Source organism: Gadus macrocephalus, chromosome 11 (assembly GCF_031168955.1).
Source record: "Gadus macrocephalus chromosome 11, ASM3116895v1".
Taxonomy (NCBI): Eukaryota; Metazoa; Chordata; class Actinopteri; order Gadiformes; family Gadidae; genus Gadus; species Gadus macrocephalus.
Window position 1 is genome coordinate 8,826,797 of NC_082392.1, and position 27,111 is coordinate 8,853,907.

General features: G+C 45.8%; 2 protein-coding genes and 1 long non-coding RNA gene across 3 annotated transcripts in view; 2 read left to right on the forward strand and 1 right to left on the reverse strand.

The window, feature by feature from the left end:
• Window positions 1-930: 930 nt before the first annotated feature.
• lpcat3 (lysophosphatidylcholine acyltransferase 3) lies at window positions 931-13,233 on the forward strand. The gene is made up of 12 exons (XM_060064062.1): window positions 931-1,093; window positions 2,270-2,377; window positions 3,267-3,373; window positions 3,915-4,008; window positions 4,316-4,353; window positions 5,264-5,442; window positions 5,620-5,728; window positions 5,854-5,940; window positions 6,462-6,628; window positions 8,195-8,342; window positions 11,100-11,255; window positions 11,393-13,233. Exons 1-12 carry the CDS (start codon window positions 1,009-1,011, stop codon window positions 11,501-11,503), a joined length of 1,389 nt encoding a protein of 462 aa, XP_059920045.1. The 5' UTR covers window positions 931-1,008; the 3' UTR covers window positions 11,504-13,233.
• LOC132467027 (uncharacterized) lies at window positions 8,773-9,877 on the reverse strand. Its single transcript, XR_009527939.1, has 2 exons — window positions 9,756-9,877; window positions 8,773-9,324 (listed from the first exon to the last, which is right to left on the reverse strand). It is a non-coding gene; the product is annotated as an uncharacterized LOC132467027 (long non-coding RNA).
• Window positions 13,234-13,630: 397 nt separating the features above from the next.
• clstn3 (calsyntenin 3) overlaps window positions 13,631-27,111 on the forward strand; it is a 21,569-nt gene continuing 8,088 nt past the window's right edge. Inside the window, 14 exon segments of the mRNA XM_060064055.1 lie at window positions 13,631-13,962; window positions 14,868-14,934; window positions 17,104-17,226; window positions 18,396-18,606; window positions 19,345-19,553; window positions 20,564-20,713; window positions 20,897-21,082; window positions 21,506-21,808; window positions 22,485-22,597; window positions 23,367-23,526; window positions 24,806-24,862; window positions 25,117-25,265; window positions 26,469-26,580; window positions 26,583-26,616. Coding sequence (XP_059920038.1) covers window positions 14,868-14,934; window positions 17,104-17,226; window positions 18,396-18,606; window positions 19,345-19,553; window positions 20,564-20,713; window positions 20,897-21,082; window positions 21,506-21,808; window positions 22,485-22,597; window positions 23,367-23,526; window positions 24,806-24,862; window positions 25,117-25,265; window positions 26,469-26,580; window positions 26,583-26,616 — 1,874 coding nt within the window. The 5' untranslated portion in view covers window positions 13,631-13,962.

Consider the following 27,111-nt stretch of genomic DNA (forward strand, 5'->3'; position numbering starts at 1 on the left):
TGAACTAAATGTACTGGACCGTACACCCTTCTCCAGTTGAGTTAAGCCATTGTTTTCAACTCAGTTTTCAGGGTCACAGGGCAGGTTCGTAATAAAGTGGTGAGAAACGTACCATTACACTCAGCACATTGCTTTGATATACTATTTTTCATATAAATATTAAATAACCCTTCTCTTTGGGTCTCGAGGTGAAAAGGTTTGGGAGCCCCTGGTCTAACAAGTATTGAGGCCAGGCTGGGCTATATTACTATGGTCGGGTCAATGGCGATGCTATTGTCACTGTAAATCAAAGTATTTCGAAATATTTAGGTCCTGAAAGGATAATTGACTACTGAAACTGCCCTCATCCCTCCCACATACTTGACCTACTTGTGTAATTTATCTGTCAATAAAAGTATTTCTCATTCGGAAACTTATACTTATATAGGTCTTGTTTGTGTATGAGCTTCGGACATAATGCAACGCATTATCGGAAATGACCGTATTTTGTGCAACCAAAAATAAAACGGAAGAAATTATCTTTCATTGAATGAACAACCAACTGCAATATATTTATTGTAAATTGGACGCTACGACAAATATTATTTATACATTTTCTCATTTCCTGGCGGTGCCGGGTAATGCGCTGGATCCATGTCGCCACACGGGGGCGCTGTTAACGACGTGTGGCTGTCAGATAAAGCTAGTCTTCGCCATTCCCGTAGGCTTTCAAATGGTTCGATGAGTTTGATGAGGCTTGATCGGACTACTGGTTGTGTATGCTTGATTATTTTTTGCATGTTGTCTATTGGTAAAGTACCTGGTCAGACATTATAAAAAATATAGAATAAAAAAAATGTTAAGATATAAATAGAGAGGTTATTTAGGGGTGGAGTAACGAGTGGTTTAGAGGGGAGGAACTAGGGAGGACGCTGGTGTGAGGAGGGCAGATATACGCCTGCTGGTGGGTCTCGTGGAGCAGTTCACACTGCACACTACTGCTAGGACTCACTTCCGCCCACTTGAAAGATGGCGGCTCCCTTATTGGAGAAATTGTCGGAATCTTTAGGTTCCCCCGAACCAGCGGTGCGATTAATTTTATCTGTCTTAATCGGTGAGTTTTGCTTTTTCTATTTGTGTATCGTCTCTTCTCATACATATTGAGTTATGATTCTCCCCGGGAACAGGGCTTTGTAATAAGTTGCTGCACTGGGTTTATTCCCAGCTAACATGCTAGCTAAACCGTCCACTAAACAGCACTTAAGTTATGGACCTTTTCCTCAATAGTAGTTATGGTAGTCATGGACAGAAATCCACTGCACATTGACTAGGAAATGAACACGTCTAATGGGTATACTGTCAACGTCCCCTACACGGAGTGGGATGGACAAGAGCACAGACTCCTGGTTCTGTCGTAAACTGCTCGTGCATCACACTGGGTTCTGTTGTATCGTAAGGAGACGTTTAGCCTGCTGTCTGCCGTGCCAGTTTCGACAATGCCTGATATCGTGTTGCATGTTGTTTTCAAATTGTAGGCTGTTTTTTGCTTAGCATCTGTAAATATCGTGAAGGGTAGAGGGGTTTCAGATGACAGGGTCGGTATGTGGAAGTGAACAGGGAGCAGTTAATCGGCTGGAGCAGGACTGCTCACTGAACTTTGGTCTGACACATGTACATGTCTCCCCCAGTCTTATCACTTTTTTGTGTCGACGCCTACCAACAATTTAAAGCATGGCAGAATATATTTTGTGCTAATCGACCTTTTAAAGTATTGCAGCTTGAGTAAATTCGATTCTATGCTGAAATTAACCATTCGTGCTCTTGCTTGGGTGTCATTTGGGCCTTTATGTAATGTAATGCACCTTATGTAATAATTGCTGAATAGCCTACCTATACCTTTGGCAGGATGTCACATTGATAGAAAAGCTCGTTTTTATTTTGACTAAACCAGACCATTTAGATATTTAATTTTCTTTTAAATATCAAGGTTTAAAGTGACCCATGCATACATTCATATTTACTCACTGAATTTATTTCCAAAGGGACTTGCATGTGAGGTTTGAAAAAATTGATTCATACATAATTATGGATATTGGAACAGCTAGTAAAAGTGCTGCAAAAGCGGACAGTTTGCTGGTAGTTTTAGGATTTCAAACATAAAGTAGTAGTTGGGAGCTATTTGAGTATGGCACACTTAAACCCAAATGATCTGGAATACTGTGTTGTGATATATTTTTATATATTTTCTACTCTCTCTGTCCCTCTCTCTGTGTCTCTCGCCCCTCTCCAGGTTACCCCTGTGCCCTGGTGTACCGTAGGTTTTTATTTCACCAACCGGTCACCGTGCTTCACCTGTTCCACACGTTGTCTGGACTGGCTCTGGCAGCGTTCAACTTTGGTGAGAAGAACATGGGAGACACTGGAAGTCATCAAAGGACTTTAATTATTGAATGGCTCAATTGAAAGAGGAAACTGCCATTTATAGGAACATAATGTGTTTACTTGTTTGTCTGAATACTTCACTCTGTACTTGTGATCGATAAGAATTGTTTAAAGGTCATATTGAAAATACTACATCTGTCTTTTTGAAAAATAATGAATAACAGGCTGTTGCTAAGGACTTAAATGTTTTTAACAGAAATAAAATAAAGTAATGTAACATTTTAAATCAATAAAACAACTAGTTATGTGTTGTGTCCAATTGACCCATCTTACTAAATAATGTCTTTATCAAGTAGCCGTCTAAGAGGGATAATTTACAGCAAGCTGGTCATTATCGTGAAATAAACCCCTTCAGTGTGACTCAAGACCTGTCAGGGTGGATTTTGCGTCTTGCTGTTCGTAATCCCTTACTTAATTGATCTAACATGGAAGCAGGCTCCTCGCACAAGAACGAGCGTTAGGCTAACAAGTTGTGTTAACACATTTCCTTTTTCTCCTTTTGTTCTGTTGTGGCTGCATTTGGATTTGACAGCAGGTCTGTTGCTTTTACTTTGTGAGGGGAAAGAACACGTGTTCAGAGCTGTTTGGATGGTCATTTGTAGAATGGGATGCGTGACACGCTTCTGCGGTTTGCCTGTCAATGCTGAGCTCAACATTGGAAAATGCTGTCGTCATGTCGATAAGGCTCATAACTAACTGCACTTACCACCCCCTCCTCTTCTCTCTCTCTCTGTTTGTCTGGCTCTGTTTTCTCTTTGTCTCTGTCTCTCTTTGTCCCTGACTCTATCTTTGTCCCTGTCTCTACCTCTCTGTCTTTCTGTCTCTGTCGCTGCATCGTTTTCCAGGCTCTCAGATCTATCACTCTGCAGTATGCGTCTTAGTGCAGTTCCTGATGCTAAGGCTCATGGGAAGGACGGTAACGGCTGTCCTGAGCAGTTTTATCTTTCAAATGGTGAGGTTTTACCACTTCCTCTTCCCTTCTCTTCCTCTCTCCATGTTATGGGCCTGGTTGGGAGGTCATCATTTTTTTTCCGATGTCACCCATTGTGCCTTAATCGTGTGTTTTCATTCCAGCACATTCTTTTGAACCATTGCCTGTTCTTGTACTTTGATATGAGGAGATATGATAAAATCACTAGTAAATGTGTAAGCGTGGATTTCAATTAAATCTAATTTGAGTCAACTCTGTAGTTTCATACATTGTTACTATGTCTAAAATAAATTGAATATAAATTGTAATTTAATTGCATGTTATGTTCATAACTTCATAAATATTTTTCTTGAATCTAGCCATACTTGATCATATTTAGCATATAAGCACAGCATGTGTATACCGGTGACAACCTTGTAAACGGGGCTATTATGATTTTTGCAGAAAGGCAAAGGCAAAAGTTCCTTTTCCATGTTGTTGCCTCACTTCATTGTCATACGCATGGACCGGCTTTCACTGTTAACCAACTCCCTCTTTGACCCGCTCCTCTGTCCTCTTCTAGGTGTACTTGCTGGCAGGCTATTACTTCACTGCCACGGAGGAGTATGATATCAAATGGACCATGCCCCATTGTGTCCTCACACTCAAACTCATCGGTGAGCCTAGCTTTATCAGCACTTTCACTACTCTGCTCATGATAAAACAACCCCCCACTTATCAACGCTTTTAGACCGTCGTCCCACGATGATGCGATTGCAAAATCATGATAGCTGAAGATTTCTTACTTGAATTCTGTGTGCTTAATCTTCCTTTGGCTGTTTATTACTTTGGCCCTGTCGCTATAGTTTCATCTTCTTAGTAATCATTAACCCTACTGCTAAATATCTGCAAGGCTTTTCAAAATGTCACAATGTGTTACACTGTCATGTGGGCTCTAACACCTAGCGATTCTTCTGATTACAGGTTTGTCATTTGACTACTATGATGGAGGAAAGGAACCAGTGAGTATTTTTGTCATAAACAAAAAGGATTTGGATGTATTGAAGTTTTCAGCCACATTTGACACACACACACACATACACGCACACTAGTTCCTGATAAAAATGTTGTGCTAAGCGGCCAGGTTGCGTTCCTGTGTAATTTGCAGACCAAATAGGCCAGTCCTTTTTTCTTTTTTTATACTGATACATTACAGACGTAGCAATCACTTATAACATAACGTCTATAAAATATGTTTATAAGTAAATAACGTGTCGGAAAATCAACACTGGGTTTGTTGGCACCAAATGCCTGCTGGTTCTGGTGTTTTCATGGCCTGTATACACTCTTATGTATGAGTGTATGCTTATGGTATACAGTCTCTTCTGGGCACTATGCTGCTACGTGGGATTTCAGTAGTTTGGCCTGCACCATACAGGAAAGGATTGCTCAAAATGTCAGTTATTGGTTAACAAGTGAATACGTTTATGACAGTTTGGCTTACAATCCATCAACCTTTTCCTGTTTTATTTTTCTTCAGTGTGTTTTCAGTAGTGGCCTCTCTGTTTACGCACTCTTAATTGTGTAACTGTGTGTGATATTAGAGTGTCTTTCGTTTGAAGACCTCCGCAAGAAATTCTTGACAGGGCGCTGATTTAATCAAGTTGTCCTTAAAGACGATACATATTTCATACAAACCAAATTATCCTGTGTCGTTAAATGCATGTTAAGTATTCATATGTGGTCAAATTGAGTTAGAGGTTGGTTTAGATTGCGGTCAACCTTGAGAACCTCTAGCAGTAGAAAGTATTCCCGACACCACTGGGGGGGTGGTAACCGGATCTGCTGGAAGCTCACTGTGGACCCCGTGCAGGGATCTGGCTGTGCTCTGGCTTCCCATCCACCAACGCCTGCCCTCCCCTCTCCCCGCAGTCCCAACTGAACGCAGAGCAGCAGAGGGCCGCCCTGCCCACTGTCCCCAGCCTGCTGGAGGTGTGCGGCTTCTCCTACTTCTACGGGGGGTTCCTGGTGGGGCCCCAGTTCACGCTACGCAGCTACCAGAGCCTGGTGGCGGGCCAGCTAACGGACTCGCCCGGGAAGCCCCCCAACAGGTAGGCCAGTAGGATGCGCTGTGGTGGGAGGGCCGTGCATGCTGGTTGAAATGAACGGGAGGCTACCCACGCTAAGTATATGTTCGGCTAGCGGATCTAAAAAAAATAATATGCAAGTCACCGTTGTTGAATGTTCTTCTTTTGATGCCATTGTTTGTATCATTCGGTTCCTTACAGTGTTATGCCTGCTATGCAGCGGTTTGGCCTGGGTCTCCTATGCCTGACCATCTACGCAATATTCAGTCCCCATTTGTCAGACAGCTACTTCCTCACAGATGAGTATGGGGTGAGAGGCGGCATAACTGTCACATTCCTGTGTTCTCATGATATAGCTCTGGATTTATTCTTTTTTTTGTTCTCTATTTATAGTTGTATTAATTTTAAAGCCTGTGTTTTATGTGTTCTTTCCAGGCCCAGCCTTTCTGGTATCGCTGTGTGTTCATCATGCTGTGGGCCAAAGTTATTCTCTATAAGTACGTCAGCTGCTGGGTGATTGCAGTAAGTAAACCCCTTCTTGACCTTTCTCACACAAGATGTAACGTATAGAGTCCAGGAGATTGGACAGGGTTTCGTTTTTGGGTAAGGTTTAGTAAGGCGATTGCATTTTTGGTTGAATGGGCGTTAAAGTGAATTGCACCGTCTTTAAAAGGCAACTTTAAAACTTGATCTAAAACATATGTTTTTACACTTGGTTGTAGGTAACTGATTAAACTGTTTTATATTGAAGCCATGAGTTTCAAAGTCCAAATGGTGCCGGTCTTTGACTAGGTAGCATTCGAATAGTTTGCTACCTAGTCACTTCGACGCACGCAATGAGATGCGCACACAAGGGCCTCGCCTTTCCACACTCGCATATCGTTACATGCAGTCATCCCCTCGCGTGATTTGACACTCTATGGTGCTACCTTAAGTGGAACAAAAGAACACATGCCCATTTTCCCAGTTGATCAGGTTCCTCTTTCAGACGACGTTTAATCCACGACAGGAATGTGAACTGGTTTTTCCCTGCCTGTTTCCAGGAGGGCGTGTGCATACTCTCGGGTCTGGGCTACAACGGTGTGGACGAGAACGGGAACCACCGGTGGGACGCCTGTGCCAACATGAAAGTGTGGCTGTTTGAAACCACGCCCCTCTTCACCGGCACCATCTCCTCCTTCAACATCAACACCAACGCCTGGGTGGCCAGGTAAGTTTGGGAAGGATTGAGGGGAGGAGCTGGATAAGGTCATCACCAACACATTTATTTTGCTACTGTATGTTCACAACACAGGACTCTGTACTAAACAAACAAAACTACAAAAACATTTTTTTTGTTGTTTTTGATTAGTTTACACCGCATGGCTGCTGATCCCAAGCAGGCTTAGAAAGTGACCCCAATAAGATTCCACTTGATTTGTGCTGCAAACGGTTTTCTGTAAGCAAAATCAGAACGGTCCGACATCAGCCTGCGATGTGTCACTGACCTACAGCCGGGTTACATGACGGCCCAGAAGTATATGTGGGCTACCTGGTTTAAGAATGTATAATTTATGCCCCGGGGAACATAAACTCAATTGTTATTTATTCATACATTTGCAGTTTAAAGGGGCCCTAGGGTTGTGGTTAGGCACCCATCAATGTCCCATTAGGGAAATCTTAAATGAAATATGACCTGCAAGAGTCTTGGCAATTATAGCCAATATCTTGGGGAATTAGTCAGAAACTAGGGATTATTGTGTTTTTTTTACAAGTGGTCAATCAAGTTAATCTTTAGGGAAACCAAATAGTTTAAGGAACATGCTGCATTCACTTGCAGCATGGATAAAGTAGGCTTTATCAGGGGGATTTACATTATCCTGCTCTGTAGCTGTTTTTGCTTCTACCTGTTTTAACAGTTTATGTTTTGGGATCAATGATCACCCATTTTATTGACTTCAATTCATTCAAAATAGAATTAAAAATATATATTATATACGACAGGAAGTGAAGGCATCTTTTAGCTTTAAGAGTAATTTTAAATGTAGTGCATTGTGTGTATTATTCTAGGTATGCATATGCTGCTTTGAAAAAGGGAAAGGTTATGTTTGTTATCGTATCTGAGCACGGCTCACCACAGTATTTGTGTCTGCCGCCAACATTTCTGGATATCTTTGAATTCCTCCTTTACATGTGGTTTGTTTTTACATATACAGCTAACTTGTAAATGCAGGTCCCTGGAGCTGGTCTCAGCTTCTCTGTTCTAGGTCACTGACTGGGTCTGGTCCAGATATTGTAATGAGCGTGCTTGTTGGATGAACTGGTGTCGTTGTTGATGATGTTGTTGGGGAAGACTGATGTCTGAGCTCCGTTCATTGGTCCATAGTGGTTCAGTATGAAGTATTGACTGACTTTCTGTTCAGTATGTTGTACTGAGTCACTGACCTAGTCCTGCCAAATGGACATCCAAGTAATGGTCCAAGAGTTGGACCAAGTGACTTATTTTATAATACTCTCATCATGCTTTAATCTTTTATTAATCATCTTTATGCCTTTGTTGCCATGCAACACCTGGTGGAGGATTGAGTGTCTATAAACATTGCAAAGTGGTTGCTAATCATGTTTACAGTGCTTTATGTTTGACTGTGTTCATCTTGTGACAGCTATCGGATAGGGCAAAAACAGAAAGAAAGGGAGGAGCTCCGACCTCCATGATGAAGGGATTCTTCCTCCTGCCTTCCAGCTCCTCCAGCTTCTACTCTGAAGATGTTTTTCCGCTGTGTTTGTGTTTTTGAAGGCATGTGTTCAAGAGGCTGAAATTCCTGGGCAATAAGATCCTCTCTCAGGTGGCCACGCTGCTGTTCCTGGCCATCTGGCACGGCCTGCACTCCGGCTACATCATCTGCTTCTCCATGGAGTTCATCATCGTCAACGTGGAGAAACAGGTCCCGCAGCCACACACACACTGGGGTTTCTGGGAGGGAAGGGTGCTGTCCTAGACCAGCGCTAGATCGATGGGCGTGTCTCTTTGGTAGTTGATTTGAACCGTTTTATATTCAGTATTTTATGATCCAAAGTAACATTTCCTGACCTTTGACTTTAGGTGTACCACTGAATTATCATCCAGATCTTTCGCGAGCAACCTCATATCATATGCAATCGCATACAGTCAGGTCCATAAATATTGGGTCATCTACACAATTCTAATCTTTTTGGCGCTATACACCACCACAATGGATTTGAAATGAAACAAACAAGATGTGCTTTAACTGCAGACTTTCAGCTTTAATTTGAGGGTATTTACATCCAAATCAGTTAAGCGTGTAGGAATTACAACAGTTTGAATATGTGCCTCACACTTTTTAAGGGACCAAAAGTAATGGGACAATTGGCTGCCCAGCTGTTCCATGGCTTGATGTGTGTTATTCCCTCATTATCCCATTTACAAGAAGCAGATAAAAGGTCTAGAGTTCATTTCAAGTGTGCTATTTGCATTTGGAATCTGTTGCTGTCAACTCTCAATATGAGATCCAAAGAGCTGTCACTATCAGTGAAGCAAGCCATCATTAGGCTGAAAAATCCAAACGAACCCATCAGAGAGATAGCAAAAACGTTAGGTGTGGCCAAATCAACTGTTTGGAACATTCTTAAAAAGAAAGAACGCACCGGTGAGCTCAGCAACACCAAAAGACCCGTAAGACCACAGAAAACAACTGTGGTGGATGACCGAAGAATTCTTTCCCTGGTGAAGAAAACACCCTTCACAACAGTTGGCCAGATCAAGAACACTCTCCAGGAGATAGGTGTATGTGTGTCAAAGTCAACAATCTAGAGAAGACTTCACCAGAGTGAATACAGTGTTTACCACAAGATGTAAACCATTGGTGAGCCCCAAGAACAGGAAGGCCAGATTAGAGTTTGCCTAGTCTGGCTGAACGGAAGTGGACAGCGTCTATTGCCTAGCGTCGAATTTGGCCGCGACTCCTCCCCTTCCGGTTGCTGGCGTTCCCGTATTGTGCTCCCCCTCAAACTCGGAAACTAGGCAGTATGGCGAGTTTTGAAGAGGACTTTGACGGCGCTGTAAAGTTGGCATGTTTGGCTCTTTCCGTCGAAAATTGCAAAGAACTGCAAAAGATTTGCTTACAGCATTTGCTGAGGAAGAAAGATGTTCTATTTTGCATGGACACCGCTGCTGCTTCCCGGGCTTAGCCCAGCCCTAGACGATTGTGATTGGTTTAAAGAAATAAAAACAGGCCCGCCCAGTTTCCCCACGGATAGACGGCTCGAGGTAGCGTGGCTCCAGACCATTCTAATTGCTGTAGTTTGGTCTGGCTTTGCGAGACTAGAGTTTGCCCAACAACATCTAAAAAAGCCTTCACAGTTCTGGAACAACATCCTATGGACAGATGAGACAAAGATCAACTTGTACCAGAGTGATGGGAAGAGAAATGTATGGAGAAGGAAAGGAACTGCTCATGATCCAAAGTATACCACCTGATCAGTGAAGCATGGTGGTGGTAGTGTCATGGCGTGGGCATGTATGGCTGTCAATGGAACTGGTGCCCTTGTATTTATTGATGATGTGACTGCTGACAAAAGCAGCAGGATGAATTCTGAAGTGTTTCGGGCAATATAATCTGCTCATATTCAGCCAAATGTTTCAGAACTCATTGGACGGCACTTCACAGTGCAGATGGACAATGACCTGAAGCATACTGCGAAAGCAACCAAAGAGGGTTTTTTTAAGGCAAAGAAGTGGAATGTTATGCAATGGCCGAGTCAATCACCTGACCAGAATCCGATTGAGCATGCATTTCACTTGCTGAAGAAAAAACTAAAGGGAAAATGCCCCAAGAACAAGCAGGAACTGAAGACAGTTGCAGTAGAGGTCAGAGCATCACCAGGGATGAAACCCAGCGTCTGGTGATGTATATGCGTCCCAGACTTCAGGCTGTAATTGACTGCAAAGGATTTGCAACCAAGTATTAAGAAGTGGAAGTTTGATTTATGATTGTTAATTTGTCCCATTACTTTTGATCCATTAGAAAGTGGGAGGCACATATACAAACTGTTGTAATTCCTACACCGTTCACCTGATTTGGATGTTAATACCCTCAAATTAAAGCTGAAAGTCTGCCGTTAAAGCACATCTTGTTCGTTTTATTTCAAAACCATTGTGGTGGTGTATAGAGCCAAAAAGATTAGAATTGTGTCAATGTCCCAATATTTATGGACCTGACTGTATAAAGAATGATAAATAGTGTTGCAAAATGCAACATGATAGTGAAAAGTGGCTTATCAAGGAGTTCCCGGGTCCCTTTATACACAACTATTACTATAAGAAGACCATGCCACAACCACAGGTTGAAAAGCATTGATGATGCATCACACACATGGCAATAAAACAAATTGTTTTAAATTGAACAAATTGTTTTAATGTCAAGTGGGTAAATACTATTAATCAAACTACTTGTTATTAAAGAACTGAATGATCACTGTTCTTGACTGCTAAGATTACATATTGGCTTTGTTGTAGGTGGAATGTTATTATTTACCACCTTACATATGTTTGTGTGGTAGACCTTTTTTGTATTTTCTGTCTTGCTTGTGCCATTATAATGAGACAATTGTTGTCTGAGGTAGCCTGCTTGACGGTAAAGTTCCATGTGATTCTGATCTGTGTGTGTGTGTGTTTGTGACAGGTCCAGGCTTTGGTGAAGGACAGCCCTGTGCTCACCAAGCTGGCCAACAGCCCCTTCTACCCACTCATCTACGTGGTGCAGCAGTTATTCCACTGGCTTTTCATGGGCTATCCCCTGGTGCCATTCTGCCTCTTCACCTACGACAAGTGGCTCAAGGTCAGCCTGGGCGCCACTCGCACGACATCCATGCGATGTCAACACATTGCATTCATTTAGAATTCATTGGATTCATATCGATGGATGGGACTGAACATGATATCGGTGTTACATTTCCTCCCGTCTCTTTTCTGCAGGTGTATTCGTCCATCTATTTCTGCGGCCACCTGTTCTTCTTCACAGCCTTCATGGTCCTGCCGTACCTGCGCAAGGCTCTGGTGCCTAAGAGGGAGAAAAAGCAGGACTAGGAACTTGGAATTGTAAAAGAGATAAACACAAAGAAAGAAAACTACAACGACCAAGGTTTCTCTGCCCCTACGCGCGCGCCTGGAAGGTTCCTAGCGATCTCTTTAATGTGAAACGAGCGCCTTGACGCCGACGCCCTGAAGTCGTTGAGTTGAGGTGTTGCCATAGTTGACTCATAGTTGGTCATATTTTCATTGCGCTCCTCCACCATCCCCCCCCCCCCCCCCCCCCCCCCCCCCCCACCAATAGGTCTTTTTATGGCTCGAAATCCACCCCAGGATCCAACTGAAGGGAACTGTGACCTCTACGGGAGGAGCAGATTGGAGTATATTTTAAGGCCTTTAGTAATATATATTATATGTCCATGTAAAAAAAAAAAAAAATCTTTCTATATATTTTTGTGTTTTAAAATGGGGAAGGTGTTTTTACAAAGGATAAATATGACAAATTTGGGAGAAATGTTTACAGAAGATGACCATGGTGCCACATGGGTCGATGAGAGCCAATCAGGGGTGATTTTCTGTTGGTTGTTTGTTTTTAAACAACATGTGAGGGGTACGCTGAACTCAAGAGACTTCAGTATTGTGTCCGCAACATTGCACTCACCAGTCACGGGTTTGAAGTCAGTCACTGGCTCCGCTATATTTTGCTCTAGATGGTCAATATTATGCTTACTTTTGTTTTTCTTTCGGGTCTCTGCTTGTATCCTCCTGCATTCATGAGTGAACCTTTTATGGTCTACCGTAAGGGTTCCAGCACAAATGACCTGTATCTGGCACTTTCACATGTGACAACACACCGAGGTCGAGGCAAGCGCCTGGGGAACGGTACGACGTGCAGCGGGCTGGTTTGTTTTGGACGGACGCCCCGGTGTTTCACCCACACCACCACCAACTCAACTTCAAATGGCCTTGCATTATCAATATGAATGTTTAGCTCTTTGAGTTTTGATTTTTAATTTGATGTTAAGTTTTTTTTTTCTTTTTACAAACAAAACTTGGGAGTGAAGACTCCATGAAAAGGACTTCACCTTGAGTCTTTTCCAGCTATTTCCACTTTGTGCTAGGCGTCTCCTTGGGCTCTCCAACCCGTCACCTGTCCTCTCTGTAAATCTACCAGTCATGACGTCATATGGCTCTGCCGCGGTTCGCTGTAATGGGGCCCGTGTTGCACACTTGCCAGGCCAGTATGTAGAGGTATCTCAAACTGATCGCGCCTCAGAACTTCAAACGGACCTGGAACACTACCAGCTTCGTGGGACCAGGAAATGTCCCCATCGTGAACTGGAAGAAAATAAAAATGAAGCAAAAAAATATGAATAATACAAAAATGATCCTGATTTTTCGTATTGGATGATTGCCATGATTTAATCCTGGACAATGTTTGTTCCTCTCTTATTTGTTTTTGTTTGAGTTGTATTTTATTTGTTAATAGCAGTGTGTGCGTACAGAGGACTTAATGTGGAGATGAGATCGCTACGGGCTGGTCAGTCTTGCGTCAGTGTGTGAAGGGAGGCCGACGACGCACTTCGGAGATGGACGGTATCTCACTGTAGCAAAACCGGACTGGATTGAGTAATATTTATACATTACAAGTTGACAATTAATTGATGTGAATTATTATTTCAACAGACTACTTTTGCCTTATTGCTACCAAATGTACAAAAGAATAGGGGTAATGTAATTTTAAATACATTTTTGTAATGCTAATTAAAAGTGCTGGATTTTAAAAAGCTAGAGTGTGTGTGTGTGTGTTGGTCGTGCTTGCTGGAGTGCAGGCCAGTGTTTTACCTACTGTGTTTATTACTATTAACCTGGGTTTGGTCGGGGACTCACGTGAACCGTCCGACCTCAGGGCATCCTCCAGTTTGACAGTTTTGACATCAGAGCATAAGGGGTATATGACGTCATTTTGCGGTCTGGGTTCCGAATAGGCCGGCCTGGAGGGAATGTTAAAGCCCTCAAGGGCCCACATAACTACTGGCCCCTCTCCAGACGTTCATCAAACAGCCCCTTTATTGGAAAAAGTTAATACGTTTAAATGAATTGGTGTTTGGGTCCCGAATCACTCCTCCTCCCCCTCCCTCCGTCCAGTGGGCTACAAACAGCCAGAGCAGCAGTTCGGCAGCAGCGGGGCGGTGGGGGCCTCTGAGTGAGAGAAGGACGCAGTGTGGGCGGGTTAAGCAGCGCCGAGAGGGAGGGGACGCCCAGCGTAATATCAGCAGCCTTTTCCATCGTATCGTTAGCCGAAAATCAGGACATCGGTCGCTCCTGATTATTTTTCCCCGTCCATATCCTGATTTATTCGAGGGGCAGTGATTTTTCAGTAATCGCAACACAGAAGACTCGTGGACGCGGTGGTTTGGTGTGATTTGACCTAGGCGCGGATAGGCGAGCGGCAGCAGAGAGAGGCGGATGCTGAGAGGGTAGTGTTGGGTACCACAAGCATCGCACTCGCCACGGTAATGTGAAACCCACGGCTCCACATTTCAGTTTTGTTTGTCGAACACGTATGCGACATAGTTGGATGATACGTGTAGCATGTTGTCTGCTTGTTTGTCAGCAGGCGTAGGGCCTATGTAGTGTCAAGCTTTTTGAACGGATGGTCAATATATGCCTATTGCAAATCGATTGATTATTGTCGCATAGGTTACGCATGTCTGAAGCATGAAGACCCTGTGCATTGGGCGCAGGGCTGTCGACGTTTACCTTCTGCGAAATACCGTTTTATAGGCCTTAATGTGCTACGCAGAGCTCGAATGAACACATTTCCATCTTGGTCAGTGATTGCTGGTTGTATAAATCGCAAAATTCAGATTATTTTATCAGCCAATGACAGCCACTGCATCTTTTTTCGCCACAAACCTGTGAAAACACCCACACACTCGCACAGCCGAGAAGGACCGTATGGTTTTTTGGACATATTACACATAGCATACATGTCAGCGTGGAAATAGATTTGATGTCCGTGCGGTGCGGGCCTTTGGCTTGAACATCGTCATGTGTTGCAACTCCGTGGTTTTTAGGACATGGGAGGTGTGTGTGCGTGTGTGGGAGTGGTGGTGGGAGGCGGGGGGGGGGGGGGGGGGGGCTGTTTAGGGTATTTGCTACTATACATAGGACTCTTTTCAAAGGTCACAAAGAAACAAACCTAGCCAGCACATTGTGCTTTCCTTGCCGAAAAACACGCCTTGGTATGCTTTACAGTCGGAAGGAGGCTCTCTGCACCAATATCCCATACCACATTTTTATTTTATTTCCGTTTCGTTCTCTCTGTGCCTCTGTACACAGGTGCCGCTAAACCGTTAATGCATGTACTCTATTCCTCCTTTTCCCTCCTCCTTTGCACCGCCTGGTCGTCCCTCAGATGGACAGAATGAATTTCCTCTCCTTCTTCCTCCTTTGCTTGACTTCAGTTGCCAATAGCAACAAAGGTCAGTTCCTTCCTTCATCCTTTTGACCGTTGATTGTGAATGTTGAGATGATGTTGCCTCGTTGCCTTGGGAGCCCCCCCAACCTTCTCATAGGTGCCCACAATCTCTCCCCCCCCCCCCCCTCATCTCTCTTCCCCTCCTTCCCCAACATGCTGAATGATTGTTTGCCGACCCTAATGCTGTGTAATGTTATCCTGTGTCATGAGGAAACGTATGTACATTATGCAACACCGTTCCAACCTCCGCCACAGAGCTCTGAGACTGTGCTGTCCGCAGATCCTACAGCCGATACACATGTAGACACACACCCCCCTTCTGATAACCTTGTGAGCCGGGTGCCTGCCTCACTGTGTACGTGAGGGTGTAGTAGACGGCAGTGTGTCGTGCTCGCGGCTGTGTGCCTCTCTGGTCACCCTGGCCCTACTCCACACCCCGCCGAACCAGCAGAGTATACACAGGGAACCAGTGTGAAGAGGCAATGTCAAACAGGGCGGATTGCCCAGAGACAAAAGGGAAGAGAGCGAACGCATGGAGACAATGCCGCCGCGAAGGAGAGTCACAGAGAACTCAGAGGACACAGAGAAGAGAGAGAGAGAGAGAGAGAGAGAGAGAGAGAGAGCTGAAGACGCAGTGTCAGGGGGTAGAATACGTGAAGTCAGGAGATCCAGACGCCAGCCACTTGCCGTGAAGCACCAGACTCATAAAGGGAGGGAGGGAAATATAAATAGGCTGACCAGCGAGGGAGCAGAGACAAGAGAGATGAGCTGGTGGTGCTATGGGGGGATGGAGAGAGTGTCAGAGGGGTATGGGGGATCAGGGGTGGTGTGGAGGTGAACAGATTGTGGAAGAGAGAGGGAGAGCCCGGGTATGGAACGGGGCGATGCTTCTCAATCTGTTAATCCCGGGTGTAATCTCCAGCCCTGATGCTAAGATTAATGCTTATATAGCAGGGAGAGGTGGAGGGGAGGGGTGGAGGGGAGAGGTGGAGGGGAGGGGTGGAGGGGAGAGGTGGAGGGGAGGGGTGGAGGGAGTTGGAAGGGACACAGGCGAAAAAGCCGGTAACCAAGAAGAAATTGAAAGAGAAGGAGAGAATAATGGCCTCGTACACAGGGAGAAAGAGGCTAGGCAGAGGAGTGGAGAGCCTGCGTGAGTCTGCGGCGTTGGTGGTGATGGAGGAGAGGGGGGAGGGGGCCTGAGAGCGGGTCAGGTATCCATCCCTGTGGCTGGGAACCAATCGGCTGTTAGCTTGAAGAGAAGTCCTAATTAACAGTGTGGATCCTTGGGTTTCTTTTATGGGAACAGAACCCAACAGGATATCTTTAGCGTCCGCCGATGCCGCCCCGCAGACCCTGTGATGACACGCGTCACCACGGCGACCAGGCCATTTGGTCACGGCCTTTGATCAGACGAGTGTAAAATCCTCTTCCCCCTCGCTCGTTAACGCTGGCCTTTGATCGCCCGCTGGAGAACACAGAGCACAACGATGAATAATTAATTTTCAATTTGAAGGTGAATACACCGTTAAGCCCCCCCCCCCCCCTCCCTACCCACCGCACTAGAAAACGCTGGATTTCCAATCGGGTGTGTTTCTCTCACCGTGTCATCATCCGATCGCAAATCCCGCTAACCAGGCCAACGCTCGGGCCGCCGCGCTGACGGCTACGAGCGACCCGTCCCCCGTCCCCCCGTCCCCCCGCCGTGAGATAAGGTGAAGTCTGACTGATTTTAATTACACCGCCAGCCATCAAGGTGTGCCGAGGAGCACTTGACACCAGACAGAGAGCAGGGGAGGCAGAGAGTGACAGCCTGGAGAGGGGAGAGAGACGGAGGGAGAGAGGGAGGGAATATGAACGGATGTCCTTGTAGGGTTTCCAGAGTAGCGCTTGAGCGACATGTGAGAGAGGGAGCGAGAGAGACCAAGAAGGAGTGAGAGAAAGAGAGGTCAACATGTATGTATGAAGAGAGGCTCCCAAAAGACAGCAAACAGTGGGTTTCCGGTCTCACACACCAAACACACACATTTACACTGTGTTGCTCCCCATCAACACACTTAACCACACCCTCACGCCCCTCTAATGGAGTGTTATAATTAGACTCGTGCGGGTTCCTCTCTAATTGCTCCATTTGTCCCTGCGTCTCCGCCCGGTTCTGTCTCCGTGGACCGTTCAGCCAATAAGCACAAGCCATGGATCGAGACGGAGTACCAGGGCATCGTCATGGAGAACGACAACACGGTGCTGCTCAGCCCGCCGCTGTTCGCTCTGGACAAGGACGCACCGCTTCACTACGCTGGTAAGACCACACACACACACACACACACACACACACACACACACACACACACACACACACACCTACAGAGACCTACTACTCACACACCTGCTCAGAGACCTGCACGCACATACAGAGGCCTACTACACACAGACACACACACACACACACGCACACACACCTACAGAGACCTACTACACACACACACACACACACACACACACACACACACACACATACACACATACACACACACACACACACACACACACACACACACCTACAGAGACCTACTACTCACACACCTGCTCAGAGACCTGCACACACATACAGAGGCCTACTACACACAGACACACACACACGCACACACACCTACAGAGACCTACTACACACACACACACACACACACACACACACACACACACACACACACACACACACACACACACACTCACATACACACACACACACACACACCTACAGATACATGCATACATACCCACCTATACACACCCCAGGAGATTATGCAAACAATGGCCATCTATGTTATACCAAATGTGTTTAATTATATGATTGCTTTATGATTTATTTTTCTTTCAACTAATCTTTGAGGTTATGATTGATGTCATTATTTTGTGTGATTATATAAATAGATAGATTTATAGAGCACAATGCCCTTGATGGCAGATATTTATCAATTTCATGTGAAGGATTTATAAAATAGCACATAATGTGTTTTCCCTGTATCCAGTTTAAGTCCCTATCTTTAAAGACAGACTCCCAGAGGCATTATTAATATTACGTTTGATTAAATATAACGTTGAGTCCAGTAACTTCAAACCAAGAAACTAATAGTATAAACGTCCCCTGAAGGCTGGCTGCAGTGTGCTATTGAAGAGGACCTAAATAAGATTAGCATGTCTGCAGTATAAATGCTTTGGGCTCGCAGGAAATATTCATTTATGAATAAATTATAATTGAATAAAGAACGCCACCCTGAGCATTCCCAGAAAAGGATTCCCTCTATTTGAGTAATGACTGGGTTCTTCTCTTGTGTTTATTGAGTCAATAGACTCTGATTGTACAACATGTAATTAAAAAGCTGTCACCACACAGCGCCCTCCCTTCACTCCTCCGTGTCTCCATAACATGTTATCCTGATCACTGCCTCGTGCTCCCTGCTCACCCAGGGGAGATCTGCGGGTTCCGGGTGCACAACGGGCCCTCTGGGTCGGGCACGGTCCAGTTTGAGGCGGTTGTGCTGGACCGCTCCACCGGGGAGGGCCTGGTGCGCTCCAAGGAGCCCCTGGACTGTGAGAGCCAGAGGGAGCACAGCTTCACCATCCAGGCCTACGACTGTGGGGAGGGCCCCGACGGAGCCAACAGCAAGAAGTCCCACAAGTCAGTGTGGAGATAAGAAACGCTGTTATGCATTAGTCTACAGCCACCGCTACCCAATTAAACTACTGTTGGACACAGTGCTGCTGCTACCACATTATAATAGAACATTCCTGTTGTAATACATGTCTCAAGTCCAATAGCAAATGTTTCTATTGGCTCTATTCTCCTATTGTCATTTTACTGCTGTTCTGCTGTACTGTGTAGAGGAGCAGAAACTAGGCCACTGACAACATGGAGCACAGGGAGCGACTAGACTTGGGACAGGAATATAACAACATGTTTCTATTCTAGAATTTATACAGAACTTGTTCCCATTCTATTACACAATGGAAAGAAAAATGATTCTATTCTTCCACATATACATTAAATATGTCCCTTTTGTAGAACATACGTAACACTTTATTCCCATTGTAAAACATCCAACATTTTCCCATTCTAGAATACACATAGAATCCCTCATTTCCCATCTGGGATTATTCAGGATCTTTTTTTTTTCTTCAGAATACGGTCCCATTTTGGGACAACTTTAATTTCCGTACACAGAACAACGTGTTAGAGAAATGCATCCCAGGGGTATGTCCAATCGACCTTAAATAGGTGAACCATCCTCTGGGTGGTTGTTGTTATTGTTGATGTTTCTGCGACAGTACAGCCAGTACCCCACGCTCCCATGACAGGTACCATGCTGTTCTAATCCCCGGTCCCCTGCCCCTCTGTCTCTCTCCCCGCCGTCCCCAGGGCCACGGTGCACGTGCGCGTCAACGACGTCAACGAGTTCTCCCCCGTGTTCGTGGAGCGCCGCTACGAGGCCTCCGTGCCCGAGGGCCGCCTGTTCGACCGCATCGTGCGCGTGGAGGCCCTGGACGCCGACTGCTCCCCGCAGTACAGCCAGATCTGCTTCTACGACATCATCACCCCCAACGTGCCCTTCGCCATCGACAACGACGGTGAGGAGTCATGGCAACCAGATTGGGTTTAAAAAAATAATATCTGTGCTGGTCAAATCAATTTTTTCCAAAGATTACTGATCATTTGGATTCTGGATTTGTTTCCTGTATGTAGCCGTTTTTATTGAGTTTACTCACTTTCAACGCTTGTCTGTAAACAAGTGCACATTCATCCCGACTGTCACAGCCTTTCTCCATTCAAGTCTGTACTTTTGATGTACAGGTGTGGCTCTCCCCTCACAGGTTAAAGCCCAGAGGTTTCTGAAATAGAAATCGTGTGGGCAGGAGATTGTTCCACTGCTCTCTGCTCATTCAAACACTGCTCCGCTCTTGTGTGCTTTAGAGCGAGAGATAGGGACATCAGTCAACAGAGCAATCTTAGCTTGAATTCTGATTGTCCCGTTGAAATCTTCTTCAGATGTCATATTGAACGTCCTTGATAGGATTCTCTTTTTTTGTGAGATAGAAAGTCGTTTTGTCCTGTAACAACAACAGCACTGAAGTGGCTCTGACACTGGGCTTCTTTGTGGTTACCGTGACTCTGCAGAATGGGCTTGAGGGAGCTCTCAGGGCGGCCTGTGTTTTGGGTCAGGCTGCAGTAACAGCAGCCGTAGCACAAAGCCCTTCTGTTGAAGGCCATTCTCCTGGTCTGTTCACTACCTCGTCTTTGTTATGATTCTTTTTCACTTTCTAACCCCTGACCAACTTGTCGAGGAATCGTTAAATTTTGCCATTTTTTAAATGCCTTGTTTTTCTGACTCATCTTGTGTGGGCTGACGGATTCAGGCCGTTTACCTTAACATCAGGCATTATTAAATCCTCTTTGATTCAGGTCTGTTTTTTGGATAAAAGAGATGCGGTACAGATTAAGAGAGATTAATTAGCATTGTAAAATAAATACTTGTTTTTCGTTCTTTTCATTATTCTTTTCATTGTTTCTTCAATCATTTTTATTTATTTAATTCTTTATTTTAATTAACTTTCGCTCTTTGCCTGCCTCCGTCTCCTAGGCAACATCAAGAACACAGAGCCGTTGGACTCCAAGCGCCAGCGCGTTTACACCTTCTGGGTGACCGCCTTCGACTGCGGGAAGAACCGCGCGCAGGCCGACGCCCAGGTGGTCATCACGGTGAAGCCGTCCTGCAAACCGGGCTGGAACGGTAACACAAAACATGCACACACACCTAAACACATAAACACACAGACACACACCCCCACACAAACACAATCTAGCTCTTCAAACTGGATGGAAAATGGATTTATCAAGTGGTAAATCCGTGAAGATAAGATTACCTGACTTGGCATTACCTGACTTTAATAAAATTGGATATTTAATTAATCAGGATGGACCAAGCGTGTGGAGTACACCCCTGGCTCCGGCAGCGTGCCCCTGTTCCCCAGCCTCCACCTGGAGACATGCGAGGAGACGGTGTGGAACATCCAGGCTACCGTAGAGCTGCAGACTGGCCACATCGGGAAGGGCTGCGACAGAGACAGCTACTCAGACCGCTCCGTGCGCCGCCTCTGTGGTGAGTTCTGATACACACCCCGGAACCCTATCCACCCCTTTGCTGACATTCTTTTGCCCAGGGTCGCTTCTCACATGCTAGTGTCTCAGATCAGACTTTAGGTTAGAATTTTGAGTCTGAGTTTCACTTTCTTTTGCCCCATGTTTGTTTTGACCACTCACGTCGCTTGAGGCGGGGATCTCTAAGCCACGATTGGCTTAAAAGTGAACACAAACGCGGCCAGCATGAGTAAACTTTTCCCGTTTGGAAGGCAGGCTTTAGCGTGCAACAAATTGTAGACCGGGCACTTTGGAAATACACGTATTAAAATCCCCTTCTGCACAGAATAGCTCTGTAACGACGAAGTGATAGAATCCAAGATTACCCCCATGCTAACCCCCTCTACCCCCCATGGAACCTGGGTCTTCCCTGTGCCATCACCAGGTGCCGTCAGGGGTGAGGTGGACCTCCTTCCCCCCCCGTCCCCGGCCGCCAACTGGACCTCGTCCCTGCCCACCCTGCCCTCCTCCGACTCCTCCCTGGTCTTCTCTTTCAACGGCTCCGCCCACATCGCCGCGGTACCCAACTCGGTGGCGGCGGCCGTGTCCGGAGACCACTTCACCCTGCAGCTGTGGATGCGGAGGGGCGGGGCCAACGTACAGCCCGCCTCCACCGCCCCCACCCCCGGTCAGAGCAGGGGCAGCCACAAGGAGGAGGAGACCATCATCTGCAGCACTGTCAGGAACGGTAGGTCACATGACCTTCTGGGATGTGTTTGTGTTTATGGGTTTATTTATCCATGTGTCTATGTATCTATGTGTCTATGGGCAACACAGTTTGCACGTACCAGCAATCCTTTTCCTTTACTACACCTACGTCTTTTAAAGAACACGATTACTAGAAAAGAGATACAATACACAACTGTGCACAATATTTAATTTATACTCATAAAACTCCAACTCATTTCAGTTCATTCCAGAAATATTGTTTCGTTTTCTAAAGCTTTTACAGGGGTCCAAATGGTATTGTTATGCCTGCTCTCAGGCTTGAAGATGGAGCTTCACAGGGGGGGCTGGTATTGATTCCCTGTTTTAAAGGATTGACAATTAATAACATTGTCCCCTCCCTCAAAACCATACATAAACATGCAATCGAGCGAGCAGGTTTAAGCTCGGCAGTTTCCCAATTGTTCCTGCCAGGGCAGCATTTCATTGTGAAGCTCATTATTTGTATAGGACTTTGTCAGCTATATCGATTTATATGTCATTTTCATGCGGAATAAGTATGAACAAATGCAAAACAATACCGACACCATGAAGGGCACATCCATCCTGCCGAGGCTACTGCTCGCCGAGAGCCAATAGGACGTGGCAACACTAACACGCCTCTTCGTCTGTTCTATCTGTGCTCTCCGGTCCCACAGAGGACTCCTTCTCCCACTACTCTCTCTCCGTGCACGGCTGTCGCCTCTCTCTCTTCTACTGGCCCGACGTCTCTGCCACACGCCCCGTCAAGTTCCTGTGGAAACTGGAGCAGGTACTGTGGGAGTGGGAGTGGCTGCATTTGCCCTCGCTGGTTCAACACCGTCACGCTTCGCAGAGGGAACAAGGCTGAGATCAGCCAATCACAGCAGTAGACCATTGGGTGGTATGCGTGTGTCTGTAAAAATAAGAGTCAGGAACAATCTGTGGAGTTTTTATACATCTGTGCTTGAATACTGCAATCTGTGTGTACTAGTACAAGTACTAGTGTGTGTGTGTGTGTGTGTGTGTGTGTGTGTGTGTGTGTGTGTGTGTGTGTGTGTGTGTGTGTGTGTGTGTGTGTGTGTGTGTGTGTGTGTGTGTGTGTGTATGTAAGTGTGAGTTTGTGTGTGCGTGCATGTCAGTCTGTTTGTACTTGTGTGTGTGTGGGTATTCTTGTCTCTGAGCTTCCATGTGTGCGTGCGTGTGTGCGTTCATGCGTGTTTATGTGTGTTAAGCAGGTTTATGCTGTGACTTGGGGCAGACAGACGGATTGAATTTGGCTGGATTAAAGATATGCCAGGCTTATTCAGACAAGATTTCTCAAATCCGTCCTTCTGCACCATCACATCGTGCACCCCCACTTGAACCCCCTTCCACCTAATGCGTCTATTCCCTCTGTTCTTCTCCAGTCCTACATTCCTGTCTGGCAATTACAGCACATTGTTCTTCTCCATCTCAGAATTTGACCAAAAATGGCTTAAATATATTTGTTTCCCATTCCGCACCAGTGACCCCCTCAGCAGAGTGACCTCTGACCTCTGGTTTTGTCTTGTCTCCGCCAGGTGTGTGACAGTGAGTGGCATCACCTGTCTCTCAGCGTCCAGTTCCCTTCCGTCACTCTGTATGTGGACGGTGTGACCTTTGACCCTGCACTCATCCATGACAACGGAGCCATCCCTAACCCCGCCCCCCGCCAGAGGATGGTCATCGGGGCCTGCTGGGGTGAGTCTAGAGGAGCTCACAGCGATGCAAACACCACTGAAACGGGCTCCAGGTTCCTCCAGGTTCGATTCCGTATCAGAGAGAGAGTGCAGGAAAAAAACATTTTTTAGCCAAACAACAAAAGAAACGTTCCTCACTCTCTGCTCCCTCCCTCCCTCCCTCCCTCCCTCCCTGTTCCCTCCCTCCCTCCCTCCCTGTTCCCTCCCTCCCTCCCTCCCTGTTCCCTCCCTCCCTCCCTCCTGTTCCCTCCCTCCCTCCTCCTCCCTCCCTGTTCCCTCCCTCCCTCCCTCCCTCCCTCCCTGTTCCCTCCCTCCCTCCCTCCTCCCTCCTGTTCCCTCCCTCCCTCCCTCCCTCCCTGTTCCCTCCCTCCCCTCCCTCCCTACTTTTATCTGCCAGTGTGAGGTGTTGCACCGTCCCCTAGCTTCGAACCACAGTCAAGATGGATGCCCCGAACCATTCATGGAAGATATATCCCGACAATCTCAAGTCCTCCTAATCAGAGCAGGGCCGGTCTACTCCCCAAGCGATACTCTCACAGTGCATTTCACTCACTAATAGCCGACAGATGGAAACATTATATCTAACAACCTAGAATAATAGTATTAAGTCTCTTTAATCTTGACTTCATTTGCATCGTTTCTCTTTCTAAAATTGCATTCCAGAATGGGATTTCCCTGTCTTTGAAAACATCCCAAATATTTTAATTGAATTGCTACAAAGACATTATAAAACAGTATCCTTCCAGCGACAGAGTGAAGTCTCGCCATAATTCAGACTGTGCCAGGACAATTTGCCACGATTCTAATCCATTTATTAAATCCCAGGCTCATAATTCAATGGCACATTAATTATTCAGCTGAACAGAATGGAACAGACAGGCCAGACCGTTAGCCTGCCAGCTACATGAGCGCTATTAATTAAAATAGGACACTGTCCGCCAATTAGCGACGCAAAAAACACGCTCGCCTCCAGTCTCATCCAATCCCCCTTCCCTCTGCAAGCCCCAGTCTGCTGCCACCATCTGCTGCTGCGCCACCAGTAGCCGAGGGTGTCTGAACACCACCCACACCTTTGATTTATTCCACGCTTATTCCAACCATTCTCTCTACCTGGCTGTCAATCAATCTCTTGAGGGTTAGGGATCCTAATTAGGCCTCACACTGTTGTTTAGATATTGCATGTGTTTGCGTGTGTTGTTGTTTCAATTTCCGTTTGTTGTTTTTCTTTCTTCTTCTATCTCTCCCCCCCCACCCCCGCCCTCATGGTCTGATCCCAGCAGAGCCTGAAGAGAAGCAGAAGATCTCCAACAACACCATCCCAGAGGGGAAGGACTCGGGTGAGTTAGTTAGTTTTCCTCAACAGTCTTATTAGTGTGTGCGTGTATGAGTTTCTCTCTCTCTCTCTCTATCTCTCCTATCTCTCCTATCTCTCTCTCTCTCTCTCTCTCTCTCTCTCTCTCTCTCTCTCTCTCTCCTATCTCTCTCTCTCTCTCTCTCTCTCTCTCTCTCTCTCTCTCTCTCTCTCTCTCTCTCTCTCTCTCTCTCTCTCTCTCTCTCTCTCTCTGTGTTGATTCCTGGCTGTCCCCCTCAGGGAGGTATGTGGGCGGTTACCGCGGCCTGTTGTCGGGGGTGACGGTGCGTCCGGGCAGCGTGGAGCCCCACAGCGTGGTGGAGTGCCTGTATGCCTGCCGGGAGGGGCTGGACTTTGGGGACCTGGAGACGCTGGGCTCCGGCATGAAGGTAGGGGCCCTGGAGGAACTAGGATGAATTATATAGATGATAGATGATTATAAGGGCAGAGTTTCCCTGGTTGAAGCAGGAGAATTACTCTCAGAAGATTGGTTGGGTTTCGTAGGAGCAGGTATGTAGGGTGTTTCAAACATTGTCAAAACACAAAGCAACCTCGCTAGAGAAAGGGCGCACAGCCAATTCAAAACCCCAACTCTGGAAAACGATTTGGGCCGAAGTGGCAGACCACTGGTATTTTACAGATCGTTTGCCCCATTTAACAAATTTAAGCATTATAGTCCAAACTACACCGAAGTGTCCTCCAACGCTTAGTGAGAAACAGATCATCAACTGAAACGATAGATTTGGGGGTTTACTTACCCTTCAAAAGTATGTTTTAACGTTGTAATGTCATTGTATCGTAAGCAATATTGCCCAAGCATATCGGACCAAATAGCCTATAAAAGGCTGTTGTGTTTAATTAATTATTGCGTCTCAGAATTAGCAATATTGTCCAAGCATATCTGACTTAATGAACGATTATTTATGTAAAAAACATGCTGTGTCTCAGAATCATAATTACTAATATTGTCCAAGCATATCTGACTTACTGAACAATTATTTAAATAAAGAATATGTTGTATCTCAGAATCATAATTAGTAACATTGTCCAAGCATATCTGATTGAATAAAATAAATAATGAAATGTTTTTTTATCTGAACTGAATTAGCAATATGTTCGCACCACGATCCAATCATGCCTGCACATTGTTACAGATGTACAGATGGATGTGTAACTGGGTATGAACTAGGGATGCACCGAAATGAAAATTCTTGGCCGAAAACCGAAACCGAATATACTGAAACAGTAGGCCGAAAGCCTGAAACCGAATACCGAATGTGGCTTTTGCTGTTTTTCATTCATTTCATTCATTCATTTTAACAGGTGCGCTCGGCTCTTTTTTCATCGCCATGTTTTGTCATTTAGTTGTTAACAAACTTACGTGCAGCTCTTTTTTAATCTCTCTTTTGATGAAGCGCACCTGGCTCATTCCACATTGGTTGCTTTTTTTTCTAACATCATCAAAAATAGAAATGTTCTGTATTTTTTTTCGGGCCGAAACCAAAATAATTTTTTGGGCCATTTTCAGCCAAACTTTTTCGTGCCCGAATTTTCTGTGCATCCCTGTATGAACCTCTGACCCGGTCTTCCAGGTCCATGTGAACCCCAGCCAGTCGGTGCTGGTGCTGGAGGGAGACGACATCGAGAGCTTTAACCGCGCCGTGCAGCAGGTCACCTACAGAAACTCCCTGCGCTTCGCTACACCGGAGTAAGGCCCCTCAAACTCACCACCTCCCTCAGGTAGGACATCAGGCCTGTGAACTGTGTATCCACCATGAGTCTTGTAAAGTCCCGTTATCAAACCTCAACCCACCACCTCCCTCAGGTAGGACACAGCCTGTGAACCAGTGTATCAACCATGAGTCTTATAAAGTCCCGTTATCAAACCTCAAACCCACCACCTCCCTCAGGTAGGACATCAGGCCTGTGAACCGTTGTAACAACCATGAGTCTTATAAAGTCCCCGTTATCAACCTCAAACCCACCACCTCCCTCAGGTAGGACACCTGGCCTGCGAACCCGTTTATCCACCATGAGTTTCATAATATCCCCGTTATCAGTCCTCAACTCACCACATCCTCCATGGCCTGTGAACCGTGTGTCCACAATGAGTCAAACCTATAATGTCCTCATTATCAACCCTCCAACTCACCACATCCCTCAGGGCCTGTGAACCGTTTATCCACCATAAGTCAACTCATAAACAGATTGTACTTTTCCTCTTAAAGGTGCAGT